A 17,045-nucleotide genomic window follows, 5' to 3' on the forward strand; every position below is an offset into this window, starting at 1 on the left:
CATTTACTCTTCTCCTATCCCCTTAACCCCCCATGTTGCGTCTCCTCTCCCTCATATCAGGGAGATCATATGATAGTTGTCTTTCTCCGATTGACTTATTTCGCTAAGCACGATACCCTCTAGTTCCATCCACGTCGTCGCAAATGGCAAGATTTCATTTCTTTTGATGGCTGCATAGTATTCCATTGTGTATATATACCACATCTTCTTTATCCATTCGTCTGTTGATGGACATCTAGGTTCTTTCCATAGTTTGGCTATTGTAGACATTGCTGCTATAACTATTCGGGTGCACGTGCCCCTTCAGATAACTACGTTTGTATCTTTAGGGTAAATACCCAGTAGTGCAATTGCTGGCTCATAGGGTAGTTCTATTTTCAACATTTTGAGGAACCTCCATGCTGTTTTCCAGAGTGGTTGCACCAGCTTGCATTCCCACCAACAGTGTAGGAGGGTTCCCCTTACTCCACATCCTCGCCAGCATCTGTCATTTCCTGACTTGTTAATTTTAGCCATTCTGACTAGTGTGAGGTGGTATCTCATTGTGGTTTTGATTTGTATTTCCCTGATGCTGAGTGATATGGAGCACTTTTTCATGTGTCTGTTGGCCATCTGGATGTCTTCTTTGCAGAAATGTCTGTTCATGTCTTCTGCCCATTTCTTGATTGGATTATTTGTTCTTTGGGTGTTGAGTTTGCTAAGTTCTTTATAGATTCTGGACACCAGCCCTTTATCTGATATGTCGTTTGCAAATATCTTCTCCCATTCTGTCAGTTGTCTTTTGGTTTTGTTAACTGTTTCCTTTGCTGTGCAAAAGCTTTTGATCTAGAAGCAAGATATTTTTGATAAATATATATATATATATATATATATATATATTTAACAGCAGTGTTGCTTTGCTGTTTTAAAAATGCAGCACAGCATGAAGTTTCCTTCTCTTCCCTTGAACTAAACCCTCCCTCCCTGGGAGAGGCTGACCCCTGTGGTGCTAGCAGTCGTACACTTGCTTTACTCCGGTAGTATGGTTTTTCTCTTTGTTTCTCAGTTTCTAGAAGAAAATGCTGATCCTACTGCCTTCGAAATTCAGGAAGAGTTGGAACAGTATACGGCCAAAATCGTACAGAACAATCTGTTGGGATCCCATGGTGCTCATGTGAGTTAACCTGTCTCTCTCTTTTCCTCTAACACTTGGTTTTTAGCGTCATTATTGCAGATCCTTGTACGTTGTCATTTCTGTGTTCCCTCAGCTGCCCCAAGGCAGACCTGGGTTTGAATCCCAGTTCTGCCTCTTAGAGGCCTGCGACTTCACAAGTTACCTGCTGTCCCTGAGCCTCTGTGTCCTCTGCTTTAACGCACCTGCAGGCCTGATGAGAGGATTCGATGAAGTCAGGTGGTGTAGGTTCAGTGTCCAGCAAGGTTATGGTGGACACTAAGAGTGGTGTCCGGGTCCTTTTCTTCTTTTTCCTCCCCTGTAAACCATTGCCACCTCCTCACCTCCCCCACCCCCGCAGCACGTGTGTAAGTATTTGTTCAGTGGATGAACAAATGGCATACTAATCAGCTGGTACTCCTTTTTCAGGTACCACCTTAAAGTCAGTTCACCTTATGCCCAAGTTCCACACCCGAGATTCTGATTTCATTGGTCTGGGGTAGAGTCCAATGGAAGTTATAGAATCTCCCAGGAAGGTTGCATTTGCACGAGGCTCAGACCCATTTGTGTAGCTTAACTGCGGATGTGCCTTTGTTAGGACCCTGAGGGCCATCCAAGGGAGGCAGCAGGGAGGGTATGCTAGCTGCGTACGGAGAGGTTTGTTTTAAATTAACTAGCATTTCTAGAGGACTTCACTGTATTCCAAGTCTCCCCACTGATTCATGAACTCTTAGGAGGAGCTTCATGAGGTAGTTAATCTCATTCTCACGTTACGGTTGAGGAAAGTTAAGGCTCAAAGAAGTCACTCAGTAATCGGCAGACTTTGGCTGTATCAGGGGTCTGTGGGGAATGTTGTTTAAGAAAGAGGATGGCTTTGTCTTTTTTTTAAAAAAGGTAAAAACTGCAAAGGGAATGTGTACCCCAGGGTTCTTCAGATGGTACCGCAAGTTCTTTGCCTTTTCTCAACAGGTGAAAAATGTTTGTGAGAGCAGGAGCAAACTCATTGCTTACTTCTGGAAGGCACATATGACTGCTAAGCGGTGTCCCCACTGCAAGTGAGTGACCGGGCTCTTACCTTTCCCTTTTCCCAGAAGCCTCTGGCCAGTTACTCGATGTCTTGTTGAGGTTTTTCTCTCCTGAGTCACAACTGTTCTCACACATAGGACCGGGCGGTCAGTTGTCCGAAAGGAGCACAACAGCAAGCTGACAGTCACATACCCAGCCATGGTGCACAAGAAGGCTGGCCAGAAGGACACAGAGCCCCTGGGTAAGCAGGCTGGGCTCTGGGAGGTCCGTGACCAACAGATGTGTTTTGAATCTGGGGAATACCTGGTTGTTATCATATTTCTCACCTTTATGTTTGTGGTGGGCCAGCAGTGGGGCGGGCTCCAAGCCTCAGATGGTTGGAGAGGACCCTACTGAGGTCCAGTCCTGGCCTCTCGTATAGAACTGACAGGCTGGGCTACATTATGAGGCAGTGACCCATGAGTTGAATGAAGTGCATCTTCCTCAGGTAGTCATCTTTCTAGAAGATTCTTGAGGAAGAGGTTAAGAAATCTACTTGGTAAATACTTAAAACCATTTTATTGTCAAATAAGTGTGGGCTTATTTTGAAGCAAAATGTAAAATGCAGGTGAGTTTTAAAGGAAAACTGAGCATACAAAGAATGTCAGTGCCTCCCACAGGCTGCTTCTGGCTGTCCACTCAGATCCCTGGAGTAGAGTGTCCCCTGCTCAGCTCTGCTCTACCAATAGGGTTCTTGGGAAAAAATTTGAGAGACTTAGTACTTTTATTTTTAAATCTTTTATTTATTTAAAAAAGTTTTTTATTTGACACACAGTGTTACATTAGTTTCAGGTGTAAGACACAGTGCTTTGATAAGTTTATACACTGTGTGCTGTGCTCACCACAGTATAGCTACCGTCTCTCACCATACAACACTATCACAGTATCCTCGACCATATTCCTTATTCCTTTTTTAATTTTTATATTAAAAATACAATATTTTTATATTATATTTTATATAATTTTTTATATTTTTTTATTCCTGTGACTTACTCATTCCATGGCTGGAAGCCTGTATCTCCTTCACCCATTTTGCTCAATCCCCACCTCTTCTCTCCTCCGGCAACCATCAGTTTGTTCTCTGTATTTATAGTTCTGATTATACTTTTTGTTTGCTTGTTTGTTTTTTTAAAGTTCCACTTATGAAGGGCATCGTATGGTATTTGTCTTTTTCAGTTTGACTTATTTCACTCTGCATCATGGTGCATCCGTGGTATCGCAAGTGGCTTGATCCCATCCCTTTTATGGCCGCATAATATTCTGTTGTGTATATATTCACCATATCTCCCTTACCCGTTCATCTGTTAATGGACACTTAGGTTGCTTTCCCATCTTTGGCTATTGTAAATAATGATGTAATAAATATAGGAGTGTGTATATCTTTTAAAGTTAGTGTTTTCCTGTTCTTTGGCTAAATACCCAATAGTGGAATTACTGGGTTATATGGTATTTTTATTTTTAATTTTTTAAGGAACCTCCACACTTTTTACCACAGTGACTATAATAAGCTACATTCCTGCCAACAGTGTACAAGGGTTTTTTTTTTCCTTCACATCCTTGCCAACACTTGTTATTTCTTGTCTTTTTGATTCTAGTCATCCTGATAGCTGTAAGGTGGTATCTCATTGTGGTTTTGATTTGTATTCCCCTGATGATCTGTGATGTTGAGCATCTTTTCATGTGTTTGTTGGCCATCTGTCTGTGTCTTCTTTTTAAATTTTTGTAGCCATAGGATTGTTTAAGTATGGTTTTTGTTTTTTATTGTGAATGGTGAAGATGAGGTTAGATAGTCCATATTAAGTACAGAGATCAGTGCCTGCTGCGTATAGTATGTGGCCCATAGATGTTAACTGTTGATTTTGTGTGATGCAGTCAGTCAGCTGGTGGGGCGGAGCATGACCTGGGACTGACCCCTCACTCTGCCATTAGTGGCTTAGAGAAGGTCACTGGAGTTTTGTTTTCAACTCCATTGAGTGGCAATAACCAAACTTCTTGCCCAGAGTTGGGAAGATTTCATGAGCGAAAGTCCATAGCATATTTGTTACTAAACCTTATTCCAGAGCTCGAGAACATGGACGAGGCAGGGAAATAAGATCTCTTCCTGGCAATGCATAAATCTTTTACATTGAGGATTCTGGCAAGGCTTGGAATAGATAACCATCTCAGTCCTTTTGGGCTGCCATAAAAAAAATATCACAGTGAGTGACATCTAAACAACACACGTTTATTTTTCACGGTTCTTGAGGCTAGGAAGACTAAGATTTTGGTGCTGGCAAGTCTGGTGTCCTGTGAAAGCCTGCTTCCTGACCATCAGCCGTCTTCTCCCGGTAGCTTCACATGGCAGAAAGGCGCAAGGGAGCTTTCTGGGGTCGTTTTCTAAGGGCACCAGTCCTGGTCACGAGAGTTCTGCTGTCATGATCTTATCAGCTCTCATAAGTCCCACTTCCAATACCATCATATGGGGGGAGGGTAGGATTTTAACACATGAAACTTGAGGGGACACAAGTGTTCAGACCTTTTATTTTTTATTTTTTTCACATAACTGAAATACTTATTGAAAGTTTATTAAAGGTCTGGGTCAGACCTTTTATATTAGACTAATTTGGGACTTGCAGAAGAGTGGCAAAGATAGTACAGAGAGTTCGCACACGCACTCGTCACCATGGTATACATGTCCACCATGTTAAGAAAGTTAAGAAATTAGTACGCTACCATTAAATGAACTATAGGCTTTATTTGAATTTCTCTGGATTTTCCAGTGATGTCCTTTCTATATTCTGGGATCTAATCCTGTTTTTAAAAAAGGCTGTTTAATTTTTGTTTAATGGTTAACGGTCAGCCACAAAGGTGGATTTTTCATACACTTACCTATAAATAGCCCATAAAACAATTTAAGGTTGGGAATTGCTGCCTTAGCCCTTAGTGTGCCTTAGAAAAATGTTCATGACAGAGAGCAAAGATGGTCAGAATTCTGAAAGATAACTGTTTCTTTGGAGTAAATGTCTAGCAATTAAGTAGCCTTCCAGTGCCTTTGCCAAATGTGTTCTTCTGAAGTAACCTTTCACTGTGGCTATGAGTGTATGATGGTGCCACCCAAAATTCTGCACATTAGGAATAAGGTGACCGTGGTCTCCAGTGGTTCCAGGATTGGGATTTTAGTATTTAGCAAACATTTACTTGGTAGGCACTGGGCCTTGTGCCAACAGCGGTGCCTATGACCAAACAGAGTACCAGGGTGGAGACCACGCGGCCTCTGCTGTCAGAAGAGGCGGCAGATGACCCAGGTCAGTAACTCTGGGCAGCAGGTGATATTTTCTGAACAAGGGTCAGGCTGTGTTCCTGGCTAAAGGGAGCCAAGCATCGAGGCCTGTGCCTCTGCGGTTGGTACAGGCCAGTGATCCCACAGGGAGCACCATAAACTTGTGAGATTCTGCAGATGCTCCCGAGGGCCCCTCAGGCCCCACGATGCGCATGAGCATTTTATAAATCTCTTTTAAAATTTTTTAAAATTTTATTTATTTATGACAGAGAGATAACAAGTAGGCAGAAAGGCAGACACAGAGAGAGAGGGGGAAGCAGGCTCCCTGCTGAGCAGAGAACCCAATGCGGGGCTCGATCCCAGGACCCTGAGATCATGACCTGAGGCAAAGACAGGGTCTCAACCCATTGAGCCACCCAGGTGCCCCAACATTTTAAAATGAGGATCTTCCCAGGCAAGACACTCCACTGCGATCCAGCCTTCCCCAAGTTCTCTGACCTCCCGATCAGCCCCTTTGTCACATAGCAGCTCATGAAGCTGAATGAAACCTACGTCAGCAGTGTTCTGAAAGCCTACCCAGGCAGAATCCATTTTCGCTGGTTGTACAAGTATCTTTTTCAGGAGGGCGCAGTGCAGGCTTCCTCTGATTCTGTAGCCCTGTGATTGAACAACCCCACTCTGCCTTCACAGTGAGGAAACAGCAGCAGGGCATTTCATGTACTGGGAGCTACTGGGACAGGAGCTGGGATTATCGACAGAGTCAACTGATCTTCCTCAGCCCTTCAAACCTATTTGAGTAGGAGAGGAAGTTCAGATTGCCATTTTCAGAAATGCCCACAAATTGTTGTGTTTAGCTTAATGGAATCTGTGTTTTCCCACCGAATATATATAGCTTTCTAATGCTGTGGTTATCCCTGAAGGTCAGAGCCTCTCTTCATTGCTTACCCATGCTTCCTTGAATTGCATTAACTGATTGAAATGCTCTGCTTTTGTAGGAATCAAAATTTTAAATGTGTAAACTCTTTGACCTAGCTATTCCACTTTTGTGACTATTTTGAGAATTAGACATACCCACATGACAGTATTATGTAAATAGCTTAAAATGGGAAATGACTTAATGCCTATCAGTAGAGACTAGTTAAATTTGGGTATATCTTTTAATTATCCAAGTTTCGTATTTCCCTAAAATCTTGTGAGGACACATCCTTTGCAGATAGTAAACTTAATTGGAGAATGGGAGGTGGAATTCGAAGCTGGATTTTTTATAAGTGTAGAAAAAGGCAAAAGAGTGGAATTTGGGGTGCCTGGTGGCTCAGTTGGTTAAGCATCTGCCTTTGGCTCAGGTCATGATCTCAGGGTCCTGGGGTCAAACCCCACATTGGGCTCCCTGCTCAGTGGGGAGTCTGCTTCTCCCTCTCCCTTTGCCTGCCTGCCTGCCCTGCTTGTGCTTTCTTCCTCTCTCTCTCAAATAAATAAATAAAAAGAGTAGGGTTTGTAAGTATAAATTTTTTTTTTAAAGATTTTATTTATTTACTTGACAGAGAGAGAGATCACAGGTAGGCAGAGAGGCAGGCAGAGAGAGAGAGAGAGAGAGAGAAGGAAGCAGGCTCCCTGCTGAGCAGAGAGCCTGATGCGAGACTTGATCCCAGGACCCTGAGATCATGACCTGAGCTGAAGGCAGAGGCTTAACCCACTGAGCCACCCAGGCACCACTGTAAGTATAAATTTTTGTACAATGTTTTGAATGGGTATATTTGAGCCAGTGACTTTGTTATCTGCTGTGTGTGAGACACTGTCAGGTGCATAAAGTTGTGGGGTTTTTTTTAATCATAGCGTAACTTACAACAGTAAGAAAATTGGGATCTTCCCTGTGTCCAGTTGTAAGAATCTGGTCAGCTCACTAGGAAACATCCTCTTGGTGGAATATCATGCAGTCACTAAAAATGTTACGTGACAACGTACAGAAATGCTCACAAGAGGACACTAAACGAGCAAAGCAGTGTACAGAATAAACCCACACTTAAGATTACAGTTATCTTAGGGGCGCCTGGGTGGCTCATTCAGTTAAGCATCACACTCTTGGTTTCAGTTCAGGTAGTGATCTCCCGGTCATGAGATCGAGCCCCGCAGAAGGCTCCACACTCAGCAGGGAGTCTGCTTGGAATTCTTTCTCTCACCCTCTCCACCTCCTCCTCCCCTGTGCCCACATGCACTCTCACTCTCCCTAAAATAAATAAATCTTAAAAAAGAAAAACGGTTAAAAAACAATAATTTAAAAAGATTACAGTTACCTTAGATACCATAGAAACCAGAAGACTGGAATAAAGTATGTAGTAGTGCTAATGGAATGGTGAGTGATTTATTTCTCTTTTGCTCTCTTGGTTTTATGCAATAGTTATACTCTTTCCATTACTTTAGAAATTAGGTTAAGGGGGGAAAAAAATCCAGAGCTGAGAAGAAGCTGTCCTGGAGATTGATTTTTGTGGTCAAATTGCAGGCTTGGCAGGGCGGGGAGAAAGCATTGATAAATCCCATTACGGAAGGAGTGCCTGTTATTGATTTATTGTGCTTTGATCCCCCGTCCCGGTTCTAGGAATTGAGGAAGCTCAGATGGGAAAACGAGGGTACCTGACACCCACCAGTGCCCAAGAACATCTTACCGCCCTTTGGAAGAATGAAGGTGCTGTACCAACCTAAAATAAATCGAAATGAGTCTCTGGGCTTTTATCCTGCCTTATTATTTCTGTGTTTTCAGAGTTGTAATAATTATAGATCTCTACTGAATTCCATTCATAGGTTTGGGGCTGGCTTCAGGTACATTGTCATTGACACATTCTAGAGTAGGCAAGAATATGAACTTCACGACTATTTAACTGAACCTGGTTATTAAATGACAGCTGTGGGTGGGCCTCGCTTAGTTTGACATATTTCTAGAAGGTATAGTGTAACTCAACTTTACTTTAAATGCCTGTTAATAACTTCTTCAGAAAAGGATTCTAAGGAAATTCCTCCTGTGATTAAAAAAATGAACTCTAACATGTCTTTTTTTTTTTAATTAGAATTTTCCCACATTTTAATTTCCTACAATAAAGAAAGTTTCCCATTCCTTCTGCATGTCTAACAAAAGCTAGGCACTGTATTTAGGCCTCCATGTCACCACCCTCAGAAAGTGCTCTTCTAGAACACTGAAAGCTGCTACTGTGTAATGATAGGCACTTAAAAATGACAGTGCTGCTGAAGGGATAGATGATGTCAGGGAAAAAAGAGCACTCAAGTCAGTGTGATCATTTCTGCAGCAGGCCCTAACACTTACTTGTTTTGTCTGCAGCTGTCATTCTAAGTTCACTGGAAACTTAAAATACAGCTTTGATCCACAAAACGATGCCTTCTTGGTAGCATCTGTATGGAGGATTTTTTTGTTTTGTTTTATTTTTAAGAAGGCTAATTTTTTAAAATTGATTTTCCCTATTTCAGATACTTTTTTTTATAGTTACCAAAGCTCTCTGTGTGTGTGTGTGTGTGTGTGTGTGTGTGTGTGTGTGTGTAAGTCTGATAGTCCAGGAGGGTAGTGAGAAACAGGAGGTTTTCATTCCCCATCCTAGTCCATCTCAGCCCCCCTTCGGCTGTCCTTAAACCACCATCTCACCTGTGTATGGGTTCCCAACACACAAAAGCTATTTTTTGCTTGTGTTTAGAAAGAAAAATACGATTCTACTCTACCTATTATCACATGTTCTGTTTTTCTTTTTCATCACCCAGTGGAATTTTAGTGGTCATTCATCCCTGCCCTCCCACATAGATGTAAATGTTCCTTTTGGTTAATTTCAAATGCAGGATTCTTTCTGAATTACCTTTTTTCGGGACTGGAAGATGTCGATGTGGAGTCTAGATTCAATCCCAGTATGTTCTTTTTGGATTTCCTGGTGGTGCCACCCTCAAGGTAATGCCCTTTAATTAGCTTTGTTTCACTGGAAAAGGCTTACAGAGCAATGGAATAATGACCCCTGGGAGAGGCTTGGAGGGCCTAGTGCACCGAGAAGCCAAGCAGCGGTTCCATACCCGGGTTGCCCGTGGGTGGGAGTGTTCCTCCTGACAGCGGTGGGAATGTCGGCTGGATTCTGAGTGTGGTGGGTTGTGAGTTGCTTATAGCAGGGATGGGCAAGAGGCTGAAGAACCGGACGCTTCCCTCATGCTCAGCGGTCCTTGATTTCCTGTGTCCCCCTGCAGGTATCGCCCTGTCAATCGGCTCGGGGACCAGATGTTTACCAACGGCCAGACGGTGAACTTGCAGGCTGTCATGAAGGATATGGTTCTGATCCGAAAACTTCTGGCACTGATGGCCCAAGAACAGGAGCTGCCGTGTGAGGTGGCAGCACCTGCCAAGGATGAGGTCAGGGCCACCTTGGAGCTGATGTCATCAGCCTGTCTGCTTCATTCTGAGGCCTGCAGGGCTGATGCAGAACGCTGGGGTGCAGGGAGCTCCTGGTTGGGAATTCTGTACAGTTGTGTGCGAGCGTCATTTGGGGAACCTAAGTAATGTCAGGGGAAAGCATAATACGAGTGTAGTAAGATCTAGGTCCTGCCGCAGTGACCTTTGTTGAGTTGCTTAGTTTCATGGGCCTGTCTCCACTGTAAAATGTGTAGGGTTAGTGGTAAGATTTTACATATAGGCAGTTCTGGGCCACCTGCCTTCACTGGCGGTGATTAGCAACTCAGGAAAGAGGAGTCTGCATCCTTGGGCTCTAAGAACGTCCCTTTTGGGTACAGTACCAGAGCCTGAGTCATCCAGCTCTGTTTTTGGCTCATTAAGACCTCTAGCATTGGGTTCAGGAGGGCACTATTGTCGATTCTAGGGATTTCCCGGAATAGGACTGTCCTGTTTGAGGCCTCAGCTTCCTTTTCAGTAAATGATAGCGTGGGATCAGTTTTCCCGTTTCAGCCAACTTTCTGAGTCCCTTCAGTGTGCCAGGTCCTCAGTGGGTATAAAGATGAATCAGGTACTCAGAGGAGTTGCTGAAATCACTGAGGTCCTTCCCAGCTCTGATGCTCCCTGGATGGAAGCAGGAAGGGCTGTCTCAGCCTTCAGTGGACGGGGCTCTGGGGCTCCCTTCCAGCTGCTGCAGCAGTTCCGCTGGGAGCCAGGCCCATCACCAGGTGGCGCCACTGTTCGCCTGGACCCGTGTGCTGTGGGTGACCCTTACTCTGCACTGTCTTTGCTTTTGCTAAAGTTTTCTGGTCTGTCCAGGTAGTGTGCTTTCAGAAACCTTCAGTCTAAGAGAAATGTGCCAGCTGTAGGTCCTGTTCCCATTTTGGGGGAAGGACATAGGATAGCCAGGACCCATGACCAGGGCTGAGAACTTTTATTTTGATGCTCCTTGAAAATAGAGCCCTCTCACAGGTCTCATTACAAGAGTAATCACATAGCCCTGAGCCGGTAATGTCATAAGCAGTGATTTAGCCGACAGGGCCCCTACTGTCATAGAAGTGACCATCTCTTCCTGTGAGTCTCCCCTCGCAGAGAGAAAATTCATCTGTCCTCCCTCTAACTAAGGACGACCTCTGTTTTTTACAGGGTTGAGGACAAACGCACTTTACTAGTGGTTTTCATGGCATTCTTATTTACCAGATCTTCACCCCTTCCCCTGTACTTCCCCCAACACACGGACAGGTTTTTTCTCTCATCTCACTCACAGGGGGGGCCTCTAACTCCTGTGTCATAGCCAGCCAGATGTGGCTAGTTGGTGGCCACACAATGTCAGTAGATGGTGCTATTGTAAGGCAGGTTAGTGGGGAGGTAGAGAGAGAAGAGGAGGAGGCAGAGCCGGGGACAGAAATATTTAAAAGGATTGGTTAAATATTCCAGGGAGGCCTATATTTCAGCCAGTCCCTTGACATATTTCAGTTGGGGACCCACATTTTATTTGATGACGTACAAAATAGTATGGCAACATTTTTCCTTTTAAGAAAAATTAATCCACTTGTGTTTTCATAAGTGCTTTGGATTAAGTTTTTCCAAAACCATAAATAAAGGTGAAATTCCATGTGAGACTCAGTTATCTAGTGGGGTAATAGAGCTTCATGAAGAGTATAGATGGAGGGAGAATTTCTAGGGTGGCCTAAAGAATTAGATGATAAGGGACTTCAGCAGCTGCTGCTGGCACACCCTTCCATTACTTTCTTGGCTTATACGTTTCAGTGAAACAAGCTACCGTGTTGGAGAAGCCCACAAAGCACATAATTGCAGGGGGCCTCTGGGCAACAGCCTACTAGGACCTGAGGCCCCCAGTCCAGCAGCTTGGGGAATTTCACCCTGCCAACAACCATGTGACCTTAGAGATGGATCCTTCCCAGCTGAACCTTCAGATGGGACCCTAGCTCAGGCTGACTCCTTTGTTACAGCCTAGGAGAGACTGAAGCAGAGAACCCAGTTGAGCTGTACCCAGATTCCTGACTTAGAGAAGCTGTGAAGTAATAAATGTGTATTGGTGTTTTTTTTTTTTTTAAAAAAAAAGGAGCTTGCTTATAAAATTGAGTTCATTTTACTATCCAAAAAAGACAGGCTGATAAATGAGTAACAGGCCAGATGTTTTGTTGATAGAAACTGAGAAGATTGATTTATTAGTGCTTTTGCCACTGATCTATCAGGTTCAAAAGATATGAAGGCAGACTCCAGAGGTCATCATTTGTCAGAGAGAGAGTAAGGAAGAAAAATAAAGCCAAGCCTGGCTTTTCTGAGGTTTTTTCCATCGTGCCTGTTTTCTTGGTTGTGTCTTGCCAGGAAAAAGACTCTTCTATTGTGCTGGACCGATCCTTTTTGAGTTTGCTTCCAGGCCAGTCCCTCACAGACAAACTTTACAACATTTGGATTCGTCTTCAGAGCCATGTCAATATTGTGTTTGATAGTGAGATGGACAAATTAATGATGGAAAAGTATCCTGGCATCAGACAGGTGAGAAGAAAGTTGGACCCCCATTGTGAGGTGGAGGGGTTAAATAATAAACATACTTATATCAAAACAAGAAAATAATAAATATATTTGACTCTTTTTTCTTTCTTTCTTTTTTTTCTTAACGATGCTTTCTGTGGATTTTTTCCTGCATAAAGATCCTGGAGAAGAAGGATGGCTTATTCCGAAAGCACATGATGGGGAAGCGAGTAGACTATGCGGCCCGCTCAGTCATATGCCCAGATATGTACATTAACACCAACGAAATTGGAATTCCCATGGTATGTGTGAAGGGGCCTCCCCGGCTACTATCAGGTGGCAGATGGGAATGTTAAGGACTGGGGAGAAAGGGTACAGCAGACTGTGGTGGCTTGGGTGGGGACTTTGTGCTTTTTCCCGAATAAGCCATTTAGAGGGAGCACGAGGCTGTGTGATGGTGTTGGTTTCACTCCTTTCCAAGTCTCCAAACACCTGCCTCCAAGGAATAAGCACTTCCTGGTGGGCAAGCAGGGAGATGACTGCACAGTGGTCCACATCCTTGCCTGTGTGTCTCCCCACCAACTTCTCAAAGCCAAGTCTAAACCTTCCTGGTCAAATCGAGTGTATGACAGAGATGAGGAAGAGGGAAACGGGGATTTGCCCCCCATGCACTTGCCTGGCATTAGGAGTCAGGAATGTGTACCCTTAGTTGCCAGGCCCAGGAAAGGGAGAGAGCCCCCCCCCCCCCCCAGGATGCGTGTCATCCTCCCAGTTCCTCCGGGGTAAGCGGTTTGCCCCATCCACCCATTAGTGATTCCTCGGGGAGCCGGCCTCCTCCTCTCACTTCCCCACCCGTTCAAGCTGTGGTGCTCATTAGCAGCAGTGCTTTAATCGGCTTCCTCCTTAATGGACCTTGAGGCCAGAAATATGAAGATGGTTTAATTCCCTTTGTGGAGAGTCTCATTTCCTCGTACGCTGCCCCCTCTGCTGCTCTCAGGGGAGCGCTGGTAATGAGCAGAGCTCAAGTGTTCTGATGGCCTCCGGCATGGCCACTGCCTCATCTCTCTGGGGCACACTTGGCTCCCTAGGCAAGGACACAAACGTGAGAGGACAGGAGTCAGAGAAAGCTTAGCCCTGTGTCCATCGCCTCCTAGAAGCATATGTCTTTCCACCCAGAAGCTGGGTCAGGTGGCAGAGAAAGGCCTTTTGAAGCCCAGTGATGACCTTCCTGAGTCTGAAGCCCTGGGAGGAGAGGGCCATTTACTGGCATTCGTTGCTTTCTCCATACCGAAGGCATGGGCTACCCCAGCAGGCTTTGGCTTCACAGATGCCTAAAGCATCCCAGCTTTGGGGGAGACTGTAGGTGCTGCCTCCTCTTTTTACCTTCATGGGTGCCAGGCCTCCCTTTCTTGGATCTGGTTTCATTCCATAATGGCTGGTCCTAAGGAGGGACTCTGGAGTTACTCCTCTGCCCACCTCTAGCCTGTTCCAGGTCTCAGGGCTGTGGTGGCCGGGGGGTGGTACTCACAGGATGGCTGTGAGGAACTAACTGTGAGACTACCTCTTGGTCCCTTGTGGCACACACTTCCTGGAGAGCACTGTGGAGAGGTGTTATGGGAACAAGGAGCTGAAGTAAAGTTTGGCAAATTAAGCTAGAATTGAGCAGTGAACCAGACAGACTAGAGCGTCCCCTGAGAAGCTCAGGTTCCAGTGGTGGAGACGAATAAACAAATACATAGGAGCATAAACCCTCTGTCAGGCAGTGGTCAGCCCATCAGCAAAACTGGGCCAGGTGACAGGGAAAGGGAGCGCCGGCTGGGGTGGCAGGTAAGGCCTTTCGCCGTGTTATCCAAGCAGAGACCTGGACAGAATCCAACCAGGTTCTTTACGTCAGACTCCTCAGAGGCTCTGATGTAGTTAAATGCATTTGGAAGCATCAGAGGGTTTGTGATACTCAGCAGCTTAGAAACTCACTTAACCAGGGAACTCGTTTTTCTTGGAGTATTTTGCAGGTCTAGCATTAAGTGGAACGCTGCATCTTACCGTGTATCAGGAGACCGAATCGGTTTCATCTCAAGCGCCACCTTGATCACAGAGGCAGCCGAAACTGCCGAGTAGAGGCTCTGATGCCGTGTCTGGGCTCGGGGCAAGGGCCACGATCACTTAGTGAGGTCTGCGGGAGTGGGCAAGGCTGCGGTGTGGTACTTGAGAGGTGGTATTGGCCACCTCTCTCAACCTGGTGTCCCATTCTGTGTTCCTGTGGAGACTATGAATTGATCAGTGGGTGAGGAAATGATGAAGTTTTAAAACGGGATACCGACATTCCAGTGTGGACACTGCAACACTCAGATTATTCTCTTCAGACAGACTGCTAGGAAAGGAGGCCCACTCTCTATTCTCTAAAGACCTCAAGTCTAGAAAAATGGCTCTGTGGACAAGACAGACAGGATGTTGCTTTCTCCCCAAAGGACCTTCGTGGCAAGGATAGCACCTCCGTGTCTTGGGGAAGAAGTCGCACAGCCTGTTGAGTCAGATTTTGAATCTGTATCATCATCTTTGCCTCCCCTGAATTTTCATATCCACTCCATTTCCAGGTGTTTGCCACAAAACTGACCTACCCTCAGCCAGTCACCCCCTGGAATGTTCAGGAACTGAGGCAAGCCGTCATCAATGGCCCCAATGTGCACCCAGGAGCCTCCATGGTTATCAACGAGGACGGCAGCCGCACAGCCCTGAGTGCCGTTGACCTGACCCAGCGGGAAGCCGTGGCCAAACAGCTCCTGACACCAGCCACGGGGGCACCTAAGCCCCAGGGGACAAAAATTGTGAGTAGTGGGCCGATTTGATGAGGGCCTCTCCTGTGACTGCAGATCACGTGTGCTGATCCCCGGATGAAGCTTTCCCTCCGTGTGGGTGTTTCTTCGGGGCTTCATCGTGCTTGCTTTACCTCCCCAGCTAGAGCTGGAGTTCCCAGGATCTTGACCCCATGATTAAATTCACTTGGCTCTTCCATGTCATGCAGCACAGTGCTGGGTACCCATCCAAGGTTTGAGAAATGCTCTCTAATAATAACTCAGCAGGCAACTTTGCTGTCTTTAAGCAGGGTGAATCAAAGGTCGTTCTCAGATCATCAGCCGTAGCATCCCTAGAGCTTGTGAGAAATGCACATTCAGCCTCTCCTCCCCACCCCTGCAAAATGGATTAGAACTCTCTGGGAATGGGGCCCAGGAATCTGGGCTTTAACAAGCGCTTTGGGGGGTTTCTTTACATGCTAGCCTTGGAGGACTGCCCTAAAGGAAGGAGGTGTCCTGTGTGGTCTGTCCGTGATGACTGATAACCCACAGGTTGCATCTGATGCCTCATTTTCTGGCAATTGCTGGTGGCTGCCCATGGGACAGTGTTAAGGGATCCTAAGGCTTCGCTGGGCTCCACTGGAAAGAGTACATGATTGATGAGCTAGGGGTGTGAAATCGGTGGGTGAGCTCATTTGTGTCCTGTTAAAGATGGCCATTTATACGGGGGGCAGTGGAGGAAGCATAACAAATGACCCCTAGCCAGGCAGTAGCAGCAGAAGTTGTTGAGTTGAAATGGATTTTTATTTAGGTTTGGTTGGTGGGTGAGTACATGGTGTCGGGCTGACCGAGTGCGTTTTCCTCAGCACGTTTCCTCTGCGCCTTTGTTCGACATCTCCTTGCGTTTTGACTTGGGCACGCCAAGTGGTAGATCAAGATCTTCTTTCGTAATGAGCCCGAGCTCTGCAGAGTCTCTCTCAGCCTGGAAGGAGCTTCAGAGGAGGAACAGAGAGGATTAGGGCCATGTCCTGGGAAAGGTGGGTGTGTGGGACTTAAGAGCCAGAGAGTTAGGAAAATGGGATTTTCAGAATGTTAAACTCTGAGCACAAAGTACAATGGAAAGAAAAATGGGGGACTCGTTGGGGCTGAAATGCGGGAGCAGGAGGAAGGCAGGGAGGATCGGGGAAGCTGAGGGAGAAGGGAGTGGGGGACTGGGCCACCTCATTTGACATCTGCATCTGTTTCCCACACAGGGTTGTGGGGCTCTTCCAGGTCAAGATTAGTCCCTGGGTATCTTTAGCTCTCGAAGGGGCACTTGTTTGATGCTTGTGAAGTTAAATGTGAAGTTTGAGAAGAGTGAGGAAACCGCAGGAAGGTACATCTGAGTTGTCCTAGTGAAGGTCACTGGTGACGCAGGAAAGCAATCTGAACAGCGGGAGGAGCCAGGTCCCTCTCATGAGGAGCTCTCATGAGGCAGCGAAGCCTGGAGCTAAGGGCATTTGAAAGAAAAGCAGAATGATCCTGGGTTTCTGATGTAATTGGGATGTGGGGATGAGGCACATGCAAGGAGAACTTCACATGGACTTAGTTACGTCTGTAGGGTCGGAGGTGAGTGGAGATCCGGGGCTTAGGAGAGGGAAGGTTGGCCCGCTGCCCTGCGTGGCTTAGTGCCTGGGAAGTGTCTGAAAAGAGTTCTGGGCAGCAGCAAGGTCAAATGCGGTCGGCTGGGTCGCTGCTCTTCCAACCTAAGTTCCAGCCCTGGGCACACAGTCCCCACTTTCTCCTCCTGCCTCACCTCTCAGCTTGCCCCCCACACTCTAGCTGGCCCCCATAGGGGCCGAGCACGTATGCATT

General features: G+C 46.0%; 1 protein-coding gene across 1 annotated transcript in view; it reads left to right on the forward strand.

The window, feature by feature from the left end:
• The window catches only part of POLR1A (RNA polymerase I subunit A), a 78,532-nt gene that overhangs the window by 7,316 nt on the left and 54,171 nt on the right, over nt 1-17,045 (forward strand). The window contains exons 4-12 of the mRNA XM_032880642.1: nt 1,046-1,153; nt 2,120-2,205; nt 2,314-2,417; nt 8,068-8,154; nt 9,309-9,414; nt 9,702-9,864; nt 12,253-12,423; nt 12,579-12,701; nt 14,994-15,224. Of these exons, the coding sequence (XP_032736533.1) occupies nt 1,046-1,153; nt 2,120-2,205; nt 2,314-2,417; nt 8,068-8,154; nt 9,309-9,414; nt 9,702-9,864; nt 12,253-12,423; nt 12,579-12,701; nt 14,994-15,224 (1,179 nt within the window). The remainder of the gene's footprint in view (nt 1-1,045; nt 1,154-2,119; nt 2,206-2,313; nt 2,418-8,067; nt 8,155-9,308; nt 9,415-9,701; nt 9,865-12,252; nt 12,424-12,578; nt 12,702-14,993; nt 15,225-17,045) is intronic.

Source organism: Lontra canadensis, unplaced genomic scaffold (genome assembly GCF_010015895.1).
Source record: "Lontra canadensis isolate GAN:19392208 unplaced genomic scaffold, GSC_riverotter_1.0 scaffold71, whole genome shotgun sequence".
Classification (NCBI taxonomy): Eukaryota; Metazoa; Chordata; class Mammalia; order Carnivora; family Mustelidae; genus Lontra; species Lontra canadensis.